This window comes from Dicentrarchus labrax, unplaced genomic scaffold (genome assembly GCF_905237075.1).
Source record: "Dicentrarchus labrax unplaced genomic scaffold, dlabrax2021, whole genome shotgun sequence".
NCBI lineage: Eukaryota > Metazoa > Chordata > Actinopteri > Moronidae > Dicentrarchus > Dicentrarchus labrax.
The window spans coordinates 11,034,277-11,051,417 of record NW_026136705.1 but is presented as its reverse complement, the minus strand read 5'-3'; the positions used below and the strand labels follow the sequence as shown (position 1 = coordinate 11,051,417).

Sequence of the window (17,141 nt, the reverse complement as noted above, 5' to 3'; positions counted from 1 at the left end):
ACAAGTGACTTCAGTTAACTACACTGTAAAGCTCTTAGTGTTAACAGAAAACTGATACAGTTTCAAAACATTTCAACGTTTATTTGAATATTATACACAAACGGTAGCATGACATGGCACAGGAAGTTAGATCAACAAAAATGATAGTAACTACACAATACGCGTAGCACAGTGAGGCATTTTATATTTAAAAAAAGGGCACCATCTGATAGGTATGGTTTTACAAATCAGCTTCATTGGATGTAAAATATCTCTGTTCATTTTCTACAATTTTCAAACACTGATCTGAAAATTCAACAAACAGAGGCTCCTGCATGGCAGTCTTCATTACATCATATTTGCCGTCTGCACTGTCAACAGAGCGTAATAACTGTCTCAGATGGGGGTTGCAAAGAAGATCCCTCAGCTCTTTTGACTGACCTGTAGAAGAAAACATTAATTACCCAACCAAACTTTTTTTTTAAATGTATATTATGTGGTCGTTAGTAAATACAAGTTTCAGATAAAGGAACATTTGACAGGTGCTGCTACTGCCAATAGTGTTGAGAAAAACTGAAGGGTTAAGAGCAGACAAAAGGTAATGCTGGATTTATACCTAACAGCTGGAGCCTCTGCAGGGACACTTTGTCAGTGATGTCATTCTCATGCAGAAGATCCTCAACAGTCCACGGCTCTGCAAAGACAGCGAAGCACACGGGATCAGAAAATTGGACTCTGTTACTATTTCGATCACTTGATCTCACAGCTCATCTTTGCTGTGACTTAACTGACTACTGAAGTCACAATTAAATAAACTTAACCTTGACCACTTTAATTAGTAACATACCAGTGTTGAAAGCATCCTTGACTTCAGGTTCAATAGGTGTAGGCTGCTTAACAGGAAGGCAAGTGTCTATGGACAAAAAGGAGAAATTAGATGGTGGATCACTGTATGAGTGTGACCACAGGTTGTCTACACATTGTTTGTCTAAAGATACTGAGATCAAGCTCATTTACCTTTATGCCTTTTGTAACAGCCAAGTGAACAACTGTAAGAGGAAAAAAACAGTAAGCAATAATTAAAACTATTTATCTAGCAGCTCATAATGATAACTAATAGTGAATCATGGTAGCATCAGTATCATTGTGTATCTTTATATATAGTAACTGTGTGATCAGGACAAACTGCACCTTTAACTGATTATTCTACATATGGATTGAATGTATTAACAAGCAAAGTGAATGCTCAATAAAAGTCAATGGATTAAATAAACAATCAAAACAACTCGTTCGGGAGTATGACGTCAAATCGCGAATCGTTTTGACCTACGTGGGTTGCCGTCCCATGTGTGTCCCAAAATTGTTTTCACGTGTGACTTTAAGTCAGTGGCATGGTCTGTTAAAATGCTCCTATCTCTATTTGTTAAACTTGTAGTTACAAACGTCCCCATGTTTCACAGTCCTGGGAACTGCTGTCAATTCTACGTTCACAGTTACGTTACGTTACGTTGCGTTAGCTTTAAGGGCCGGTATATTTGGTATGTATTGTTTTAGTTAACGTTAGCATGACAACAGAACATTATTAGTACTACATTGACTATTGTTCTCTGTATTCTCAAATGTTTTGTTGTTGTTGTTGTTGTTATTTTCTTTTTTACATTTTCGAGCATTTAGAACCGAGCCAAACAAAACCAGAAGCTAACTGGAGGTTAGCTAACGTTAGCTAGCTCGCAGACTTATTTAAAGTTACTCACTATCTTATGTTGCAGGTTGGACATCTGTATTTCGGCGTCTGTTCGCTGCACACACTGCAGATCTGCATGTTAGCGGGTAGACAAAATAAATAACGAACAAATGAGTACACTTAGAGGCAGCTCATACATGTGTGAAAACCAGGAAGTGCGTGCTATCACTTCCGGTTGTGCAATGGGTTCTTCAGAATAAAAGCAGGTATATTTACCTAAAAATCACCCAGTATACCAACAGTTGTAAAATCCCATATACTGGCAAGTATTTGCGAGCCTCTTGTATTCGTCATATATTTATGTAATGTGATCACTGCAGGGTACTTTCCACAATCTGCAGATATGTTGTATTGTCTGCTTAGTTCTCACAAAAAACAACAACAAAAGAAAAAAAAATCTCTCTCTGGGCTGCAGGCCATATCCTTGAGCATTTCTGAAAGCACTGCTGTTTGGCCTTGGTGCCTGGATGTGCGTGCAGCAGGCTCTCATTCCCCCTGAGAAAACACTTGACACTGACAGGAGGGGGGGAGGAGGAGGAGGAGGAGGAGGAAGACACATTCTGCTTTTGCAGAAATTGTAAAAGCAAAACAGAGACAAACGTGTTATGCAGCCTACTTAACACTAACACAACTGAACTGTCTTTATTATCAGTTATGAGGGATAGAAAACAAAACAATCCAAGGTGGTTTACTTAACATCAGTTTTTATTGAATCAAAATACAATAAAATATCTTAAGCACCCACAGAAATGACTATGTATGTTTATCAAGCATAAACCACTGACCTAGCTCAACACAAACTATTCTTGCACAGCTGTAACTTGAGAGCAGGAGGTCTTGTTACAGGGTAGAGAATGGGATGGAGAACTGTTTCATCACTGATTAAAGGACATATTTGCGTTGTCACAGCAATCCATTCACTGGGTCAGGGAAGGCAGAGACACTTGGCCACGATCAACATCAGAAATCCAACTTGCGTTCAGATCTGTGGGGAAATCAGAATGAAATGGTCACCACAGTCACGTCCTGCAATGTAAACGAGTATATCACCTGCAGATTGTTTTCTCAATTAATCACTTGGTCTATAAAATGTCACTAAATAGTGAAATATGCCCATCGACATGTGGATGTCAACATGTACAACAACAACAACAACAACAACAACAACAACCACCTATTCCTCTTGTTTGTTTTATCTGAATAACCATCTAAAAGTCACAGATATTCAATGTACAGTGAAAAACAGAAAATCCTCACTTTTGAGAAGCTGGAACGAGCAAATGTTTGGCATTAAAACACTACTTGTAATATGTGTATTTTTTCAGCTTTTTTATACTGTGCCTGAGTTATGGTGACAACTGCTCACATTTTAAGGCATCAGAATATCCTATCACTTATTCCACCTATGGAAAAAATGCTTTATTATGATACAAACAGAATAAGTGGGGCAAAAACATTACAGAGGAAATGCTTGATCCATATGGCAGAGTGACCTAATATGTAGAGCTGAGCTAACTTGAATTTTCAAGCACAGATTACAGTGATCCTGATCACAAAGCCAGGCGTTGTTTACCTCATATTTATGGGTGTCAACTGCTTGACTAATCGCCACGATCTCGTTATGTAAATATCCAAGAAGCAAGAGGTAGTGTTTGTTTTTTTTTCCTAACACAATGGCCGACTGTTGAATAAATACGAATTTCTCAACTATGTATAAACACAACAGATGCACATTGTTACCCGTAAACACCGAGGAAAGCCATCAGGACGACGAGCTCTTGGTTCTCCTGCGTTTCATTTCGCTGTTGTGAAATTTTTCTGCTATCTTCCTCTCGTGTCCTGCGGGGCAATGGCGGTTTGTGTTGAGCTCGATCTCCCTCTTGGTTCGCCCCTTGCCGCAGGCATGACACGAGTATTCGAGTAGATTGTAATAGTCATATTGATCGTAATGTGCTTCCTCGAAAGAAACAAATCTTTCCATGTCTGTCGCCATTTGGGAACGAAATGCAGCAGTTTGCAGGACAAGAGTCTCAGAGCGAGTAAACAGATGATGTCACCCTGTGTTTATATACATGAAGTCACGTGATAGCCCGTCTGTGTCACTTGGTGGTTTTGACTGTGGAGATTTTGATAATTTGCTTTAATAACTTTATTGTGTAGGTTATTTAGGAAACATTGCTGTTTATGATTTTATTTTAATAATAATTTGTTATTTCACTTGGTATGTATTTTTGTATGTGACAAAGATTGGATCTTTTTGTTTGTTTTATTTTCTTGTGTTGTGAATAATTAAAAAAAAAGTGTGTGTTATGTGTTTGTATATCAACTTAAACATTCATATCAAAACCATGTTATAAATTAAAATGGTTGTCATAACAATGTTGCTAACGCGCCATTATCTAGTAAGAAAGTAAGTTTAGGAAGCTTTAGTGTCTGCAATGTGGTTGAGATGTGGAAATGTAAATATAAATAATAAATTATTGTGAATATGGTTAATGTGGCTTTACACTGCACATTGAGAGGTTGTAGAGTTACTGGCATGTTGTATGTTCCCATTAATGCACAAACCACAATCAGATGCAACTATTACTCTAATATGAGATAATGAATATAAAATGTGTGCGGTAACTAAGACACCGTATAAGTGTGTCCGCATAGAGAGCCATGTTCAGTGTACTGTACTGTTTTGTTCCTGAGCCCAGCGGCCCGCCCCTCACGGTGTGGCACGTCCTGACGCGTTTCCACGTCGCAGTTCTGTCTCACAGGCGAACTCGCTGCGTATGTATGCGTGTCTCCAGCTAGGCCAGAGAGTGATGGCGGCGCCCGTCCTGAGAGTGTCCACCCCTCGGTGGGAAAGAATAGCTAGGCTTCTTGTTTGCCTGCTGGGCATACTGTTGTCTCTATATGCCTTTCACGTCGAGAGGGAAAAGGCTCGGGATCCGAGTTATAAGGCTATGTGCGACGTCAGCAGCTCCATCAGCTGTTCAAAAGTGTTCAGCTCAAGGTAATTTGAATTCAGCAAAGAGCGCTCAATGAAGCTGGCTGCTATTGTGGCGATATGGGAAGGGCTGCGCGGTTCAAACTGTCAAATACACTCTGCTAACATCTGCCGGCTGCCCTCTACCGCTAAGGCTAACTTCAGACGATACCTGCTGGCGTGCTGTGAGCTGGCTGTTTGTTAAATAACCGGTTATTAAAAGTTAACTTTTAGCTTATCATTCAATAAGCACATCATTAGCTATTTAGCTCGATGAAGCTAACTTCGGCAACCGTTAGCTAACGCAACCCGTTTGTTAACGTTATACTTCTTAGCCAGTTAACGTTAGCTATGAGCAGAGAGCATTGTTACATGAGCGACTGACAAGCTGCTGAGCGCTAACGTTACTAACGTTACTAGATGTGTGTGTCTGGAAGGGTAACACATCTGTAACACCAACTTTAGCACAGAACTTGATGATAGCTTGTTCGGTCTGACGTTATTGTTGAATGTGTGTTGTTGCCGGATGAAGCCATTCATTCCGCCGACCAGAGCTAGGGTATTCTGGTGGTTAGCTGCCTTGATGTTGATCATTTTGGGTAACTTTTGAACCTGCTAGCTAGCGCTCACGTTATCTGTCACGCTGCTGCCATTAGCTGTCGTGCTAATGTCACCGGGCAGCTATCAGCCAGTCCAAGGGGTTAAACCCTACACCCATCCCACCTAAAGGGACAGTGCACAGACCTGCTCCAGAGGTCAGTGGAGAGGACTGTAACAGTGTTAGCGACCCTAAAGTTTCAGTGCTGCTCACAGTCACACATTGTTATCGGACAGATACAATGCCACAGCTGCTCAGATAAAGCTGTGGCTACTGTTTTCCTTAAGCTGTAAGTAAACAAGGGTTGGTGTACCCACAAAGATAAGTTTGCAAGCAATCAGTCATTTAACATAACACCCATCTACATTCTCAAGATCAAAACTAATTCTGTGAAGTTGTCATACCAGCTTTACTGTGGGCATACAACTATTAATGAAACCTATTAAAACCTCACTCACTGAGAGTCTCTGCCAGGCCTGTCTAAATGCAACCTGTCTAGGAGTTATCACATATTTGAAAGATGAGTAAGAGGATTCTCTGTCTAAGTATCAGGGACAGTCTCTCCTTTGTCATCTTAAATAAGCTGTGAGCAATTAGTTATGACCTAATGTCTTTTTAAAAAGCAGTGAAGCAATGACTGAATGAAAGACATAACTTCCTTTCTCTAAATGAAGCACCCCTGCAGTTTCTATGCCATCAAGGGCTATAGACAAAGTGAATACCCTGGTGATGCAACTTATTGAATTAATGTATGTTTAACTACCTGTTTTGTGCATGCCTCCTTAAATGCTTATATGTTTAAGTCTTGAAACACAAGACAGAATCCCCGCTGTAGTGGAAGAAATGCAAAGCATGACCGTCTGCAATGTAGGAAAACATAATTTATTACACACAAGGAGAATAAACTCCCACATAGTGGTAAATTAAATGAGACTGCTAAACATATTGCACACAGGGAGATAACTGTCACATGGCATTTTAAAATGGCTTTTAAACTTGCATCATCCCAACTCTTACTGTCATTCTCCCCAAATATAAAATTATAAGAACTAATAAGAAACTTGCACATGGTGTGTTATATTGTGCAAGAAATTAAACCCAACACATGTCTGTAGCACTGTAGCACAGAGAGGCTGTTTCAGACTATGTGAAATAGAGTAATATGATTACTGAACGTGTTAAATAAGTTGCACATTCCCACTGAGTGAAACTCATACTGTTTTTAATTGAGCTAAAGGAATGCATGTCTATCTTGTCCTGATGAATCTGTCAGCACAGTAAAAATGATGTTTTGCATTGAATGATTCTCAGCATTCTTGAGGCTTCACAGCAGGGCAGATGCTTCAGTGTGACCAGACAGGAATGAGACCTAACGTGTTTGATAGGTTTAGTGGTGAATAGTGGTACTAACAGGTGGGGACGAGAGTAATTCACCAGTGCCAGTGGTTGTGCCACAGAAGTTAATGCAAATTAAACTCTTAGTCTTTTATAATCAGACAAACTCAACACAGGGGTTGTCTTTGACGGGCTCCCATGTGTCACATGCACTGACGTACTCAAGTCATGATTGTCCAGATGTGATTTGTTCCAGTACAGAAATGCTTCTTTTTTGTTTCATTTGTTTTCTCCTCCTCAAAAAGTCATCAATTAGTTGATTAGTTAATCAACAGAAATTTGGAAGACATCACCTCAAACTCTGAGGAACTGTGATGGACATTTCTTTTTTTTACCATTTTGTGACATTTTGTAGACGAAACAATCAAGAACACAACTGGCAGATTAATCGATAATGAAAAGCATAATTTGTTCCAGCTGTAGTTAATGGAACACGAACATACTTTAATACTATAATATATCTGTCCTTAAACAACATTTTGCTTTAAAAACAAAATTCACCCAGCTGGTACTTTAGATTCCTGGAAAGCAAACTTTCTGGGGAACTTTTCTTTTTCTTTTTTAAATCTATAAAAAAAATCTTTACTGTGACTCATTGGACTTTGATAGGCCTCGCCTGTGGTCCAGTCTGTTTAGTTTGCCACAGTTTTCGTCTGTACTCTTGAAATAAAGTTTTCTTTGCGGATGCTTTTGTGTGGTTTAGGTGGGGTCGAGGATTTGGACTCTTGGGCTCAATTTTTGGAAATGACAGTGCACTGAACCAACCCAACAGTGTCTACGGGATTGTCTTTTATGCCTTCCAGCTTCTACTAGGTAAGACGTTGTTTCATTGAGTAATCTGTCAGTATATGCAAATTCAGGCAACAGATCTCTCTGACCATTGTACTAGCAGCAATTAGTGTTACTTAACTCTGCCTCTCATGGCTATATTTGCCTCACATAACACATATTTAGTGGTCATGTATCAATTTCATTATACTGTTAAATGGGAGGCTAACTCAATATAAAGGAGTTACTACTAAGACTGCATGGGTAACAGTAGTGTAGTGAAGTAAGCATAAGCAAGGTGATCAAAAGATACTGGCTTCATTTCTTTAAGATTGACTCTTATTAATGATGTGCTTGTCCCAGTCTGACAGTCCTGACTGATCATAAAGTGACTTGTTTAAAGTTTTTCCCCCTTAGGTTACTTTCGCAGTCACATTCTCCTCCCCTCAGTACATTGATGGCATTGCTGACTCAGTCATGCTGGTTTGACATGTTTGCCTGCCGAGTGGCCTGTAGGCTTGCCTGGCCACCTGGTGCTGGCACAGAACAAGAGGTCCTTTTAGGCACAGCAGTTAGCACTCATTTGACTAACACAATAGCAGCCCAGTTACGCCAAACTGCTACAGCGGCTCAAGATTTCCATATTAAAGGCAAGACCACTCGGTTTCAGAACTTTCATTATTCTCATGGCCTTGGCCTGTCCAGTATTTGTGTGTAGGCATGACTCCAGAATCAGTATTACCGAGGCTTTAATCTCTGATTAATGCCAGTTTGCAGCATGGGACTTTACTGTTCTTATCCACATGAAATGAATGCTATAGTGATAGTCTTTCCCTGTGATATTTTCCTAAATAGTAATTTAGTGTTCTGAAGAGAAAAGGGGTGGGTAATATGGATAAAATATATCCATATCCCTCTATCCCTCTAGATATCCTCCTCTATATCATTTTGTATTGCAATATGGAAAGATATCACGATATAGTACATTTTCTGGAAAAATGATTGAGAAACTTAATAGGGTAGAATAATCAGGCAATAATGTTTGTTTTTTGATGGTGCGGAAAATGAAATACCTGAGAAATCAAAGTACTTTATCACATTAATGCAAACATCATAGAAATATGATACTTCTGTGAAGCAGTCCTGGTAGGGGATTTCCAACATGGTCTTATACACTCAGAGACATTAGTAATTACAGAGCATAAACTTCATGGCCAGTGTGTTCTGATTATCTCTCATGGCAGAAGACCTCGTTTATAAGACCACAAACTGAATAAATGTCTGGTAGTGGTTTAAGTGATGTACACATTAATACAATGCTAGTTATAATTCAGTAATATAATAAACATTATTCTAATAATGTTCAAATAACTATTTTGGTACTCTAGTTTTACCTTGTAATTGTTACCCCCTGTATTCTACCACTGGGGTTCTCAGGTGGTAACAGTTAAGTAATATTACCAAAATGGTCCTTTTCAGCATAATGTTTATTATAGTATTGGATTATAACCCTTATTGTATTAATGTGTACATCACTTTAATGTTGCAGCTGATGATGGTGGGACTGATTTTAACTATTTTATATACAGCTGGTTAGTGGTTAATCTATAATAATACACCACAACTTATTTGTTGATTGAATTTTCTTTTAATAATCTGTATCTGCACAGTTACTAGTAAGAAACGCTTTAAAAGTATAATATTCCCCTCTGAAATGGAAAAAGTATAGCACTTGATCTGTACTTAAGTTACTTTCCAGAACTGGACCCAACTGCATCATATACATGTGTAATGACAAGGTACATGGTTACATTTGGTAGTGAAAGAGAATCCTCGTCTGTTGTTTAGCAGTAATTGTTACAAACCTAATGAAATCTCACAAGCACAAACTCTGGGGAAACTTTGCCTTAGAACTATGACTGCACCTCATGTGACAACGAAATAATATGACCAGTCTACTCTGTGTTTAAGCTGAATGTCATCACGAGGCTTCTGGTAACATAAATAGAGAACTGTCTGAGGCCAAAAGCACACTCATCAGGTTGCTTGTGTGTTTCAAAGTTGTCTTTTTTTATTCTTTATTTATTTGTCTAAGCTTTAGTTTGTGTTTCTTGCCGTAGGAATGACTGTCAGTGCAATGGCTGCCCTAATTCTCATGACGACATCCATCTTGTCGGTGGTGGGTTCGCTCTACCTGGGCTACATCCTCTACTTTGTCCTAAAGGACTTCTGCATCATCTGCATCACCACATATGCGCTGAACTTCATTCTCTTTATTCTCAACTACAAGCGACTGGTTTACTTGAATGAGGCCTGGAAGCAGCAGCTTCAGGCCAAGCAGGACTAAGCTGTCGAGAACGGCAAGAAAAATACGATACACAAACAAACGACAACAAAAAAAAAAGAAATGTGACCTCTGAACATTTGACTTGCCACCAGGAGACCTTGCTTCCAAACAATGTTTATTCTGCTGTGTGTTCAAAAAAATGAAGAAATTTAACTTAAATGTTGGGCCTGACATCTCAATGTTGCAAACACAGAAGGATTTGTAAGTGAAAGATGATTTTCTTTTAATTTCTTTTTCCTTGTTTAACATTGTACTCACTTAAGGAAGGGGCTGACTGTGTGTGTGTGTGTGTGTGTGTGAGGGGGGAAACACATCAACCCGAGCAAGCAGAGGCAGAACGCCACAGTACAGAACGATGGAGGACAGCTCTCTTTTGAACAAAAAGGACCGCAGAATGGAAGAAAAACAGGACATTAAAGGGGTTTACTTGAAATGGTTAGAAAGGTCCTATTACTGCACAGCAGATCTGCACTAAAACTCGGAACCGAATAACGGGTCCCAAAATTAGAAAAAACACTCATTAGGTCATCGTTTGCAGATACGGTTCTATGGCGGGGAGGGGTGGGGCAAAATGAATAACATTTATACAGAATAGGTTTTTTTCATGTTTACACTTTGTAGTACGTTTGTTTTTGAAGAGGACCACTAAATAAAACACAGGACAATGTGAGATATTGTGTGTAGATCAGTCAGATTGTTTGTTTTGCAATTCTGTAAATAGCTGCTGAGCAATATTCCAGGCTAGATTGTGAGTTAGTGTTGACACAAACCTTTAAGGAAAAAAATGAAAAAATACGGGAGAAAACACCAGTAAATGGGGAACAAAAAGTGATGGAGGTCACAGTTAGGTGGGGGAGTCTGAAGATGTGCTCGTTGGGACATCTTTCGTCCTGTAATCCTGGTCAGGCATGCAGTTCAGAGTTGTGTAGATTTTTTTTACATTTCTTTGCTGTAAGTGGTTACTGTTTCATCTGAAGCCACCGACACAAGTCTTTTAAACAGAATTATAGGTTCTTTTCACCAAGTTTGCATCAAGGCACCCTCACTCTCTTCTTTTGTTTTGTTATTCTGTGAAAAGCATTCCTGACCACCACTCAAGTGGGATCCATAAAGACTTATGTGCCTAAAGGAGTGTTAAGGTGAATTACCTTTCTTTTTTTTTCTTTTCTTTTTTTTACGTTTTGGGGTCGGGGTGGGGGTGGAGGGGTATTGTCATGTTAACTTCAGTTTTGCTTGTTGTTTTATTGTCACAGGTCCAAGGCTTTATTTTTATGATCACAGTTTTGTAGATTAAGATACCAGTGAAGTGTTTCTCCCTCCCTAATAGTCTCATGAGGTAGCAAAAGGCTGCTACACTGTGATTGTCTGCTCAAGGATAGAGTGGCCTGGTGGCAGAAGCATCTCTTATCTTGCTGTTTCAGTTGCGTTATTGCTCATCTGGCTCGTGTTCGCTGTCCAGCCTGTATACATGTGATGTCAATTGAACAGTAACAGTGATCTTGCCAAGCTGAGTTACAGTTCATTTGCAGGATGTGAACAAAACTTGGAGAATGTCAAGCTTTGTTGACATGAGTGCTAGAACGAGGTGTAAGATTCTGTAAGAAAACAAACAGTATGTTAAGCCATATATGGAGTTTGTAGGATTTTTGCACCAGTAGGAAAAATCTCCAGATCGCTGATGGTTTTCTAAGATGAACAGCTGCAGACAGCGACGCTTTTCATTAAGTGGTTAATCTAACGTAACAAGGTTTGTACGGAGACAGATCACAGTATGGGGAAAAGCAGCCGCAGCTCCTAGATCCTTTGCTGGAGATCCACAGTATTGTCGGTTCAGTTCGGCTCCAAGTGACAGACAAGGACCATTGTCTCTTTTCCATCCAGAATCCACTGATTGAAGCATCCTACTTTTCAGATGCATGGTATACTATCTCCTGGCTTTAAGCATATGTTGGCCATCGGACAATCTTACACACACTGACAAAGATGTAGAACAGTCGTAGTAATAACTGTAATAATGTGATTCATCTGTGGTGTTTAACCAGCTTGTTAATAGTTTCCATCACTGCTAGTCTCCATGCCCTTTCACGTTTAATAGAATTCAAGTTTTTTTTTTGTGGGGTGAGGGTTGTCGGAGTACTGTTAATGGCAACGGTTCTGAAAGTAATTTCAGTGACATGCTGCCTGTGATAACTTATGAAGTCATCAGTTTTGTATGACCATGGAAACTGAAGTGACTTTTTTCCCCAGGATATTGTCAAAGTGAAACTGTTGTCTGTTCATGCATGTTGTACTCATTTACTACTTAACGTATACAGTGTCACATCACTGTTACCCATTTTCCAAAGCATAACGTGTTATATATTGACATAGATTTTCCTACATTCCAGGCAGACAGTTTCCATTCATTTCATAATGAGATGATATAGATTTTAAGAGACACTTAAAACCGCTTAAACCTTTGCTGTGAAGATCGCATATACTGTTCACTATGTCCATATTTGTCCTTTGGGTTAGAATAAAGAATAAAACTGATAAATGTCAGTTGCACTCTGATGGATAACACTAAGAGTATACCACTGATTTAGCATTGCACTCGTATTACATCTATTCAAAATCAGTGCAGTGGAACCAGCGATAGTGTCTTTTTTTTATTTTATTTTACACATTCTTCTCAAACCTGCTGCCTACATTACCCACAATGCATCAGTTTGTTCAGAGACTCGGTTGTGTTACGCTCGTAGCGGCTAATGTAGCCTCGAGCGGCTAGCCTAAATTAGAGATGAGGAGCGGGCTATAGAGGTCTGGCCAGCTCACTTCTTTCTAACACCACACCCCCAGATGTTTTATTTATTTTCAAACTTGTAGTCTTTAGACCCAAACAAACAAGTGACATCACTTGAGGACATTTATCAGACTTCACACAGCTCCCTCTGGAGACACAAAAGGCTTTAAACAACTTTTAGAACATGCAGTAGTACTCCCAGGACCTGTAAACACGCTTTGATGTGCAAAATGTATTGAAAAAGTTTCCCATTAAGCTAATTTAAAAAAAATAAAATTTCATGCTGTACCGAAAATAATGGAAACCAAAGGCTGCCTGGAAGAGAAACTTTAAACACTATGGTTTGGAAAATGGTTTGCAGTTATGTCACATTGACATGATTGGTAGTAAAACATGCGAGCACCAGTCCAGTCCTTTTTTAACAAACTGTATGGTCCTCCAATGATTTAAATGTTTGCATCACTTCTTAGCAAATCTTTAAGATCTTCCTTATACAGTATTGCCTTGTCGGGCTTACATCAGGTTCTTACTCATCTCAGTTCAGAATGAGATTAACAACCACACTGTTTTGTCTTTGTCCTGTTTCTGGGAAAGCCTGCTCACTTACATAAAAGACAAGTCTCCTATGGATTCACTTGCACAAGACAAATTTTTTTTATTTAGAGACGTCAAACTGACATAACTTGCTAGTTTTTGTGGCAACAACGATCGGTCCTGTGAGTTTCGACCATAGAGCTGACCAGTGTACAGTAGGTAGCCTATTATTATTATTATTATTATTATTATGTTTGTGATTCCAGTCATATGCAAGCCCTATTACACTAGTTGTGTGCAGTTACTTTAAAGAAATGGATAAGGAATTTGGATGTTGAGTCAAAAGTTTGAAAAATATATATATATGGTATAAGGATCACCATGTTGTGTGATGATTTAATGTCAAAAAGAAGGTCAAAATGATCAATACTGCATTCTCATTAATATTCATTTAGGCCCTGAGGTATAACTGCCATGTTAGTTGCATCACCAATGCCAACAAAAGTGCCTTCTGTTTGATCACTAGGCCTTGAGCCAAAGACGAGCAACAGTAATAGCCTTGTAAAATGAAGAATGGTAACTGTAACAGGCACTTCTGCTTGCCTTCCTTAAGATGTAATCTGATAAATTGGTAATTCCCAAAGATTTGATGTCCGGTATCGGTGCAAAAATCCCTTCAGAAATTGCCAGACAAATTGCCCTGTCAAATCAATGGCCGTTCCTTTTTTCCTCTCTGAACTCCACTCTATAATTATCATCTTGATTTTGTCTAGCTAGGACATGTTTGTTAGCTAAGAATACACTCTGTTTAAAATACATGATTGTAATGTTCTTTTTCATCATTAATTATGCCCTTTAGCTGTATAGACTGTTAACATTCTGGGTTATTTTAGTTTTAAAAAACGTCGAGGGGTTGGAGGGCTAGGAATCCATGTGTCAGCATAAAATGTTTATTACATTTCTTTGTGGAGGAAAACTTACTGGGTTTGCTTCTGTATTGCCAAATATGTTTTAAAATGCTGTATTTTCTTACATGGAAAAGTGTTACATGAATGGTGGGAGGGTGCAAAAAATAATCTGTTTAAATCCAGCTTACTTTAAGGGAAAACTGTGGAAAAAGGTTGACATGAGAACATTTTTAATTGTGTCATTGTCATGTGGAAATGATCTACCATTAAAACATTCCCTCTGAAACTACCTGTCACTTTACATTATTTAAATGAAAATAAATGCTGTTAAAGATATAGTAAGAGTGACTAAAGTAAAAGGGAATCACGGCTCATTTTAATAATTGTGCCACTATGACATTAAAGGGTTGTTTCATAATTTTTCACATCTGTGTCAAAACAATTGTCCGGTGCGCCTATGAACATTTAAAATGGGTTTTGCTTGCTGTAATCGTTTCTTTTGTTTATACTGGCCTTCAAAAGATTCCTTCCTAATGTCCTTTCACTGGAAATGATAGGGGACAAAATCCACAGTCTTTATTGTGTGTTAAATATATTCCAAAGTTGATCTACAGTTAATATGAAGCTTCAGCAGTCTGAGTTAGACAAATCAAGTGAGTATCTTCCAAAGTTTATATATATATATACTGTGTGTATATGTATGTATGTATATATATATATATATATATATATATATATATATATAGTAAACAAACCTCTCCCCCATGCACTGCCAACAACAGTCAGGTGCTGGTAGGTCACAGGACCGTGTAGTAAGAAATCAGAATTAACCACTGCACACTGGTGTGACATAACTGTGATTTATTTAAGAGCGAACAACGCGTTTCTCTTGCAGCAAAATTGCATGAGCACTCACAGGTGTTCCAAACAGGCCACATCTGGGTCACATGACCAGTCATGTGCCATCACAGTCTTAATTATTTCATTTCAAAATGTTTTATATGTTGTATAGGCTTTTATTGCCTTTAATTGGTAGTGACAGGAAAGGGGGAGACACGCAGCGAAAGGCCACAGGTCCAACCCATGGCTGCTGAAACAAGGACTCAGCCTTAGAACATGGGTTATCTGGGCTCCCCTGTGTTACTGTCTCTCAGTCGCATCTCATTTGCCATCTTGTTTTTTATCCACCAATACTGCTGAAGCCTCATATTAACTTCAGATAAACTTGGAATGTATTTTTGACAGATTTTGGATTTTGTCCCCCAAGCCTTCCCTTGGAAGCATGTTAGAAAGGACCCTTAAAGGACGAGTGTGTAGGATTTAGTTGCATGTCCCAGTGAAATTGCAGATGGCAACCAACTGAATACTGCTCGCCTTCCAAGCATGTGTGAAAAACTACAGTGGGTGCAATAAAAAGAAAGAGGACCCGACTCTCTGTAGATGAAAGCAGCCTATTCTAAAGTAACGAAAACAGTTCTTATTTTCAGGTGATTATACACTAAAGACAACATGTATGAGTACTGATAGTATATTCCATTCTGTTAATAGAATCCCCTAAATATCACACACTGGACCTTTAATGGCCAGTATGGACAGGAGGAATGATTACAGAAAGAAAAACCTGTTTTAATGTACATATGGGCTTGTGAGTATTGTTTTAAGACAGACTTGAACAATTGTGAATGTAGCAAGTCTCGCTACTACCGAGGGTTCTCTCAGCACACAGACCAACAACAGAGATTAATAAACCAGACAACTTTATTTCTTTGCCAGTCTCAAACACTATTAATACAACTTAGCCTGCTTCAAAAGTCCATGAAGGTTTACTCCGCTTGTCCCTTCTGTTGTGTGTTGGCCCCCAGGTCCAGCACACTACTGGCTTAAGAGAGGTGAGTGTGATTACTCAATGAGTACCAGCTGAGATCATCAACTCACCTGGCACTGCTCTCACAAGCCTTCCCCACACCTCTCTCTCTCCTGCAGCTGATTGTAAACAACACACACCTCCACAGTGAACTTATCCTTTATGTCTGACGTCCAACAGCAGTTAGAACTTTTGGTCTGATTCCAAGCGATTACAATAACTGTATTAGTCAAAGAGGTACTCCAGCCAAAAATTGTTGCACTTCAGTTGGGGTACTCACAAGAGACAAAATAAAAATTGACTTTTGGTCTCCAGTATCAAAATCACCAAAACAAGGGATCCTACAATGCTCACAGTGCAACTTGATCGCGTGTAACCCCAATTATGTTATCAGGGTTACTTTTTAAACTTGGGAAAGCTCCTCTAGAGCAACAGAGATGCTGCTGTTTTTACTGGCTGCACTCCTCATGAGTAATCATCAAATCTTTTATTTCTCTTTCTCTCTTTTGGAAGCAAAGAATTGTGCACAAACATTTAGGGTAGTTTAGTTAAAATAATTTTACTTTTTATGTTAGATTTTTTGAAACCTAAACCCTATTAGTTTATATGGTACATCAAACTGCAGGCCAAAGTGGCCCAATCTGATACTCCATCCGCTTGATAAGTGGATTAGTTTTATTGTTTCAAAGCAGTGTGTTTAATGACTCATTAATCTCCAGTTGTGCAACAATTATTGTGTGAACAGCAATTCCAGCTGGACCAGATCCAAAATAAGCTGTTTTTATTGATTTTCACCTATGTTTTGTTATGGTAAGTTAGAGATTTTCCTAAAATGTTTCATACCAGTTACTTACAAATAGTAAGTAGGTATACTGCTAGGGTAGCTACAGTATGTTTGAAAGGAACCTAAGGCTCAAAATATTCTGTATTTGTCCAGCTGTAACACAAAGGTCAGCCATGTGATGAGGATACAAGCAGAGTTACTGATAGTGAAAAGGCCGACTGAAGTCACACCACCATCAATAATCAACACATCTCTTAACCCTTTAGGTGTATGCTGAGTTTCTGCAAACCCTCAGTCACAGTGGCCTGCAGAAACAGCACTAAGACTTTTTGCACAGGATTTAAACAACCAGACTCCTCCAGGGTCCCAAAGATGGCAATCAAAGGACAAGGTTATAGATTCCTAATATGGTACGCATTATATTGAAATAGCTGGCCTAAAAATTATCTAGAGAAATGTGG

At 38.9% G+C, this 17,141-nt stretch overlaps 2 protein-coding genes across 2 annotated transcripts; one reads left to right on the top strand and one right to left on the bottom strand.

Moving 5' to 3' along the window:
* Nucleotides 1–60: 60 nt before the first annotated feature.
* znhit3 (zinc finger, HIT-type containing 3) lies at nt 61–2,708 on the bottom strand. Its single transcript, XM_051400401.1, has 5 exons — nt 1,734–2,708; nt 997–1,028; nt 827–892; nt 596–673; nt 61–420 (listed from the first exon to the last, which is right to left on the bottom strand). The coding sequence occupies exons 1-5, from the start codon at nt 1,799–1,801 to the stop codon at nt 221–223; spliced, it is 444 nt and encodes a 147-aa protein (XP_051256361.1). The 5' UTR covers nt 1,802–2,708; the 3' UTR covers nt 61–220.
* A 1,754-nt stretch (nt 2,709–4,462) lies between these two features.
* On the top strand, nt 4,463–14,318 carry vkorc1l1 (vitamin K epoxide reductase complex, subunit 1-like 1). Its single transcript, XM_051400400.1, has 3 exons — nt 4,463–4,727; nt 7,397–7,506; nt 9,582–14,318. Exons 1-3 carry the CDS (start codon nt 4,504–4,506, stop codon nt 9,806–9,808), a joined length of 561 nt encoding a protein of 186 aa, XP_051256360.1. The 5' UTR covers nt 4,463–4,503; the 3' UTR covers nt 9,809–14,318.
* The last annotated feature ends 2,823 nt before the right edge of the window (nt 14,319–17,141 follow it).

Coding starts and splice junctions, on each gene's coding strand:
- znhit3 (XM_051400401.1), bottom strand. CDS start 1,801: ATGCAGATCTGCAGTGTGTGCAGCGAACAGACGCCGAAATACAGATGT. Junction 674..826: donor CAAGGATGCTTTCAACACTG/GTATGTTACTAA, acceptor CTGTCTTTGCAG/AGCCGTGGACTGTTGAGGAT. Junction 421..595: donor GCAGAGGCTCCAGCTGTTAG/GTATAAATCCAG, acceptor TTTCTTCTACAG/GTCAGTCAAAAGAGCTGAGG.
- vkorc1l1 (XM_051400400.1), top strand. CDS start 4,504: ATGTATGCGTGTCTCCAGCTAGGCCAGAGAGTGATGGCGGCGCCCGTC. Junction 4,728..7,396: donor TCAAAAGTGTTCAGCTCAAG/GTAATTTGAATT, acceptor TGTGTGGTTTAG/GTGGGGTCGAGGATTTGGAC. Junction 7,507..9,581: donor TGCCTTCCAGCTTCTACTAG/GTAAGACGTTGT, acceptor TTCTTGCCGTAG/GAATGACTGTCAGTGCAATG.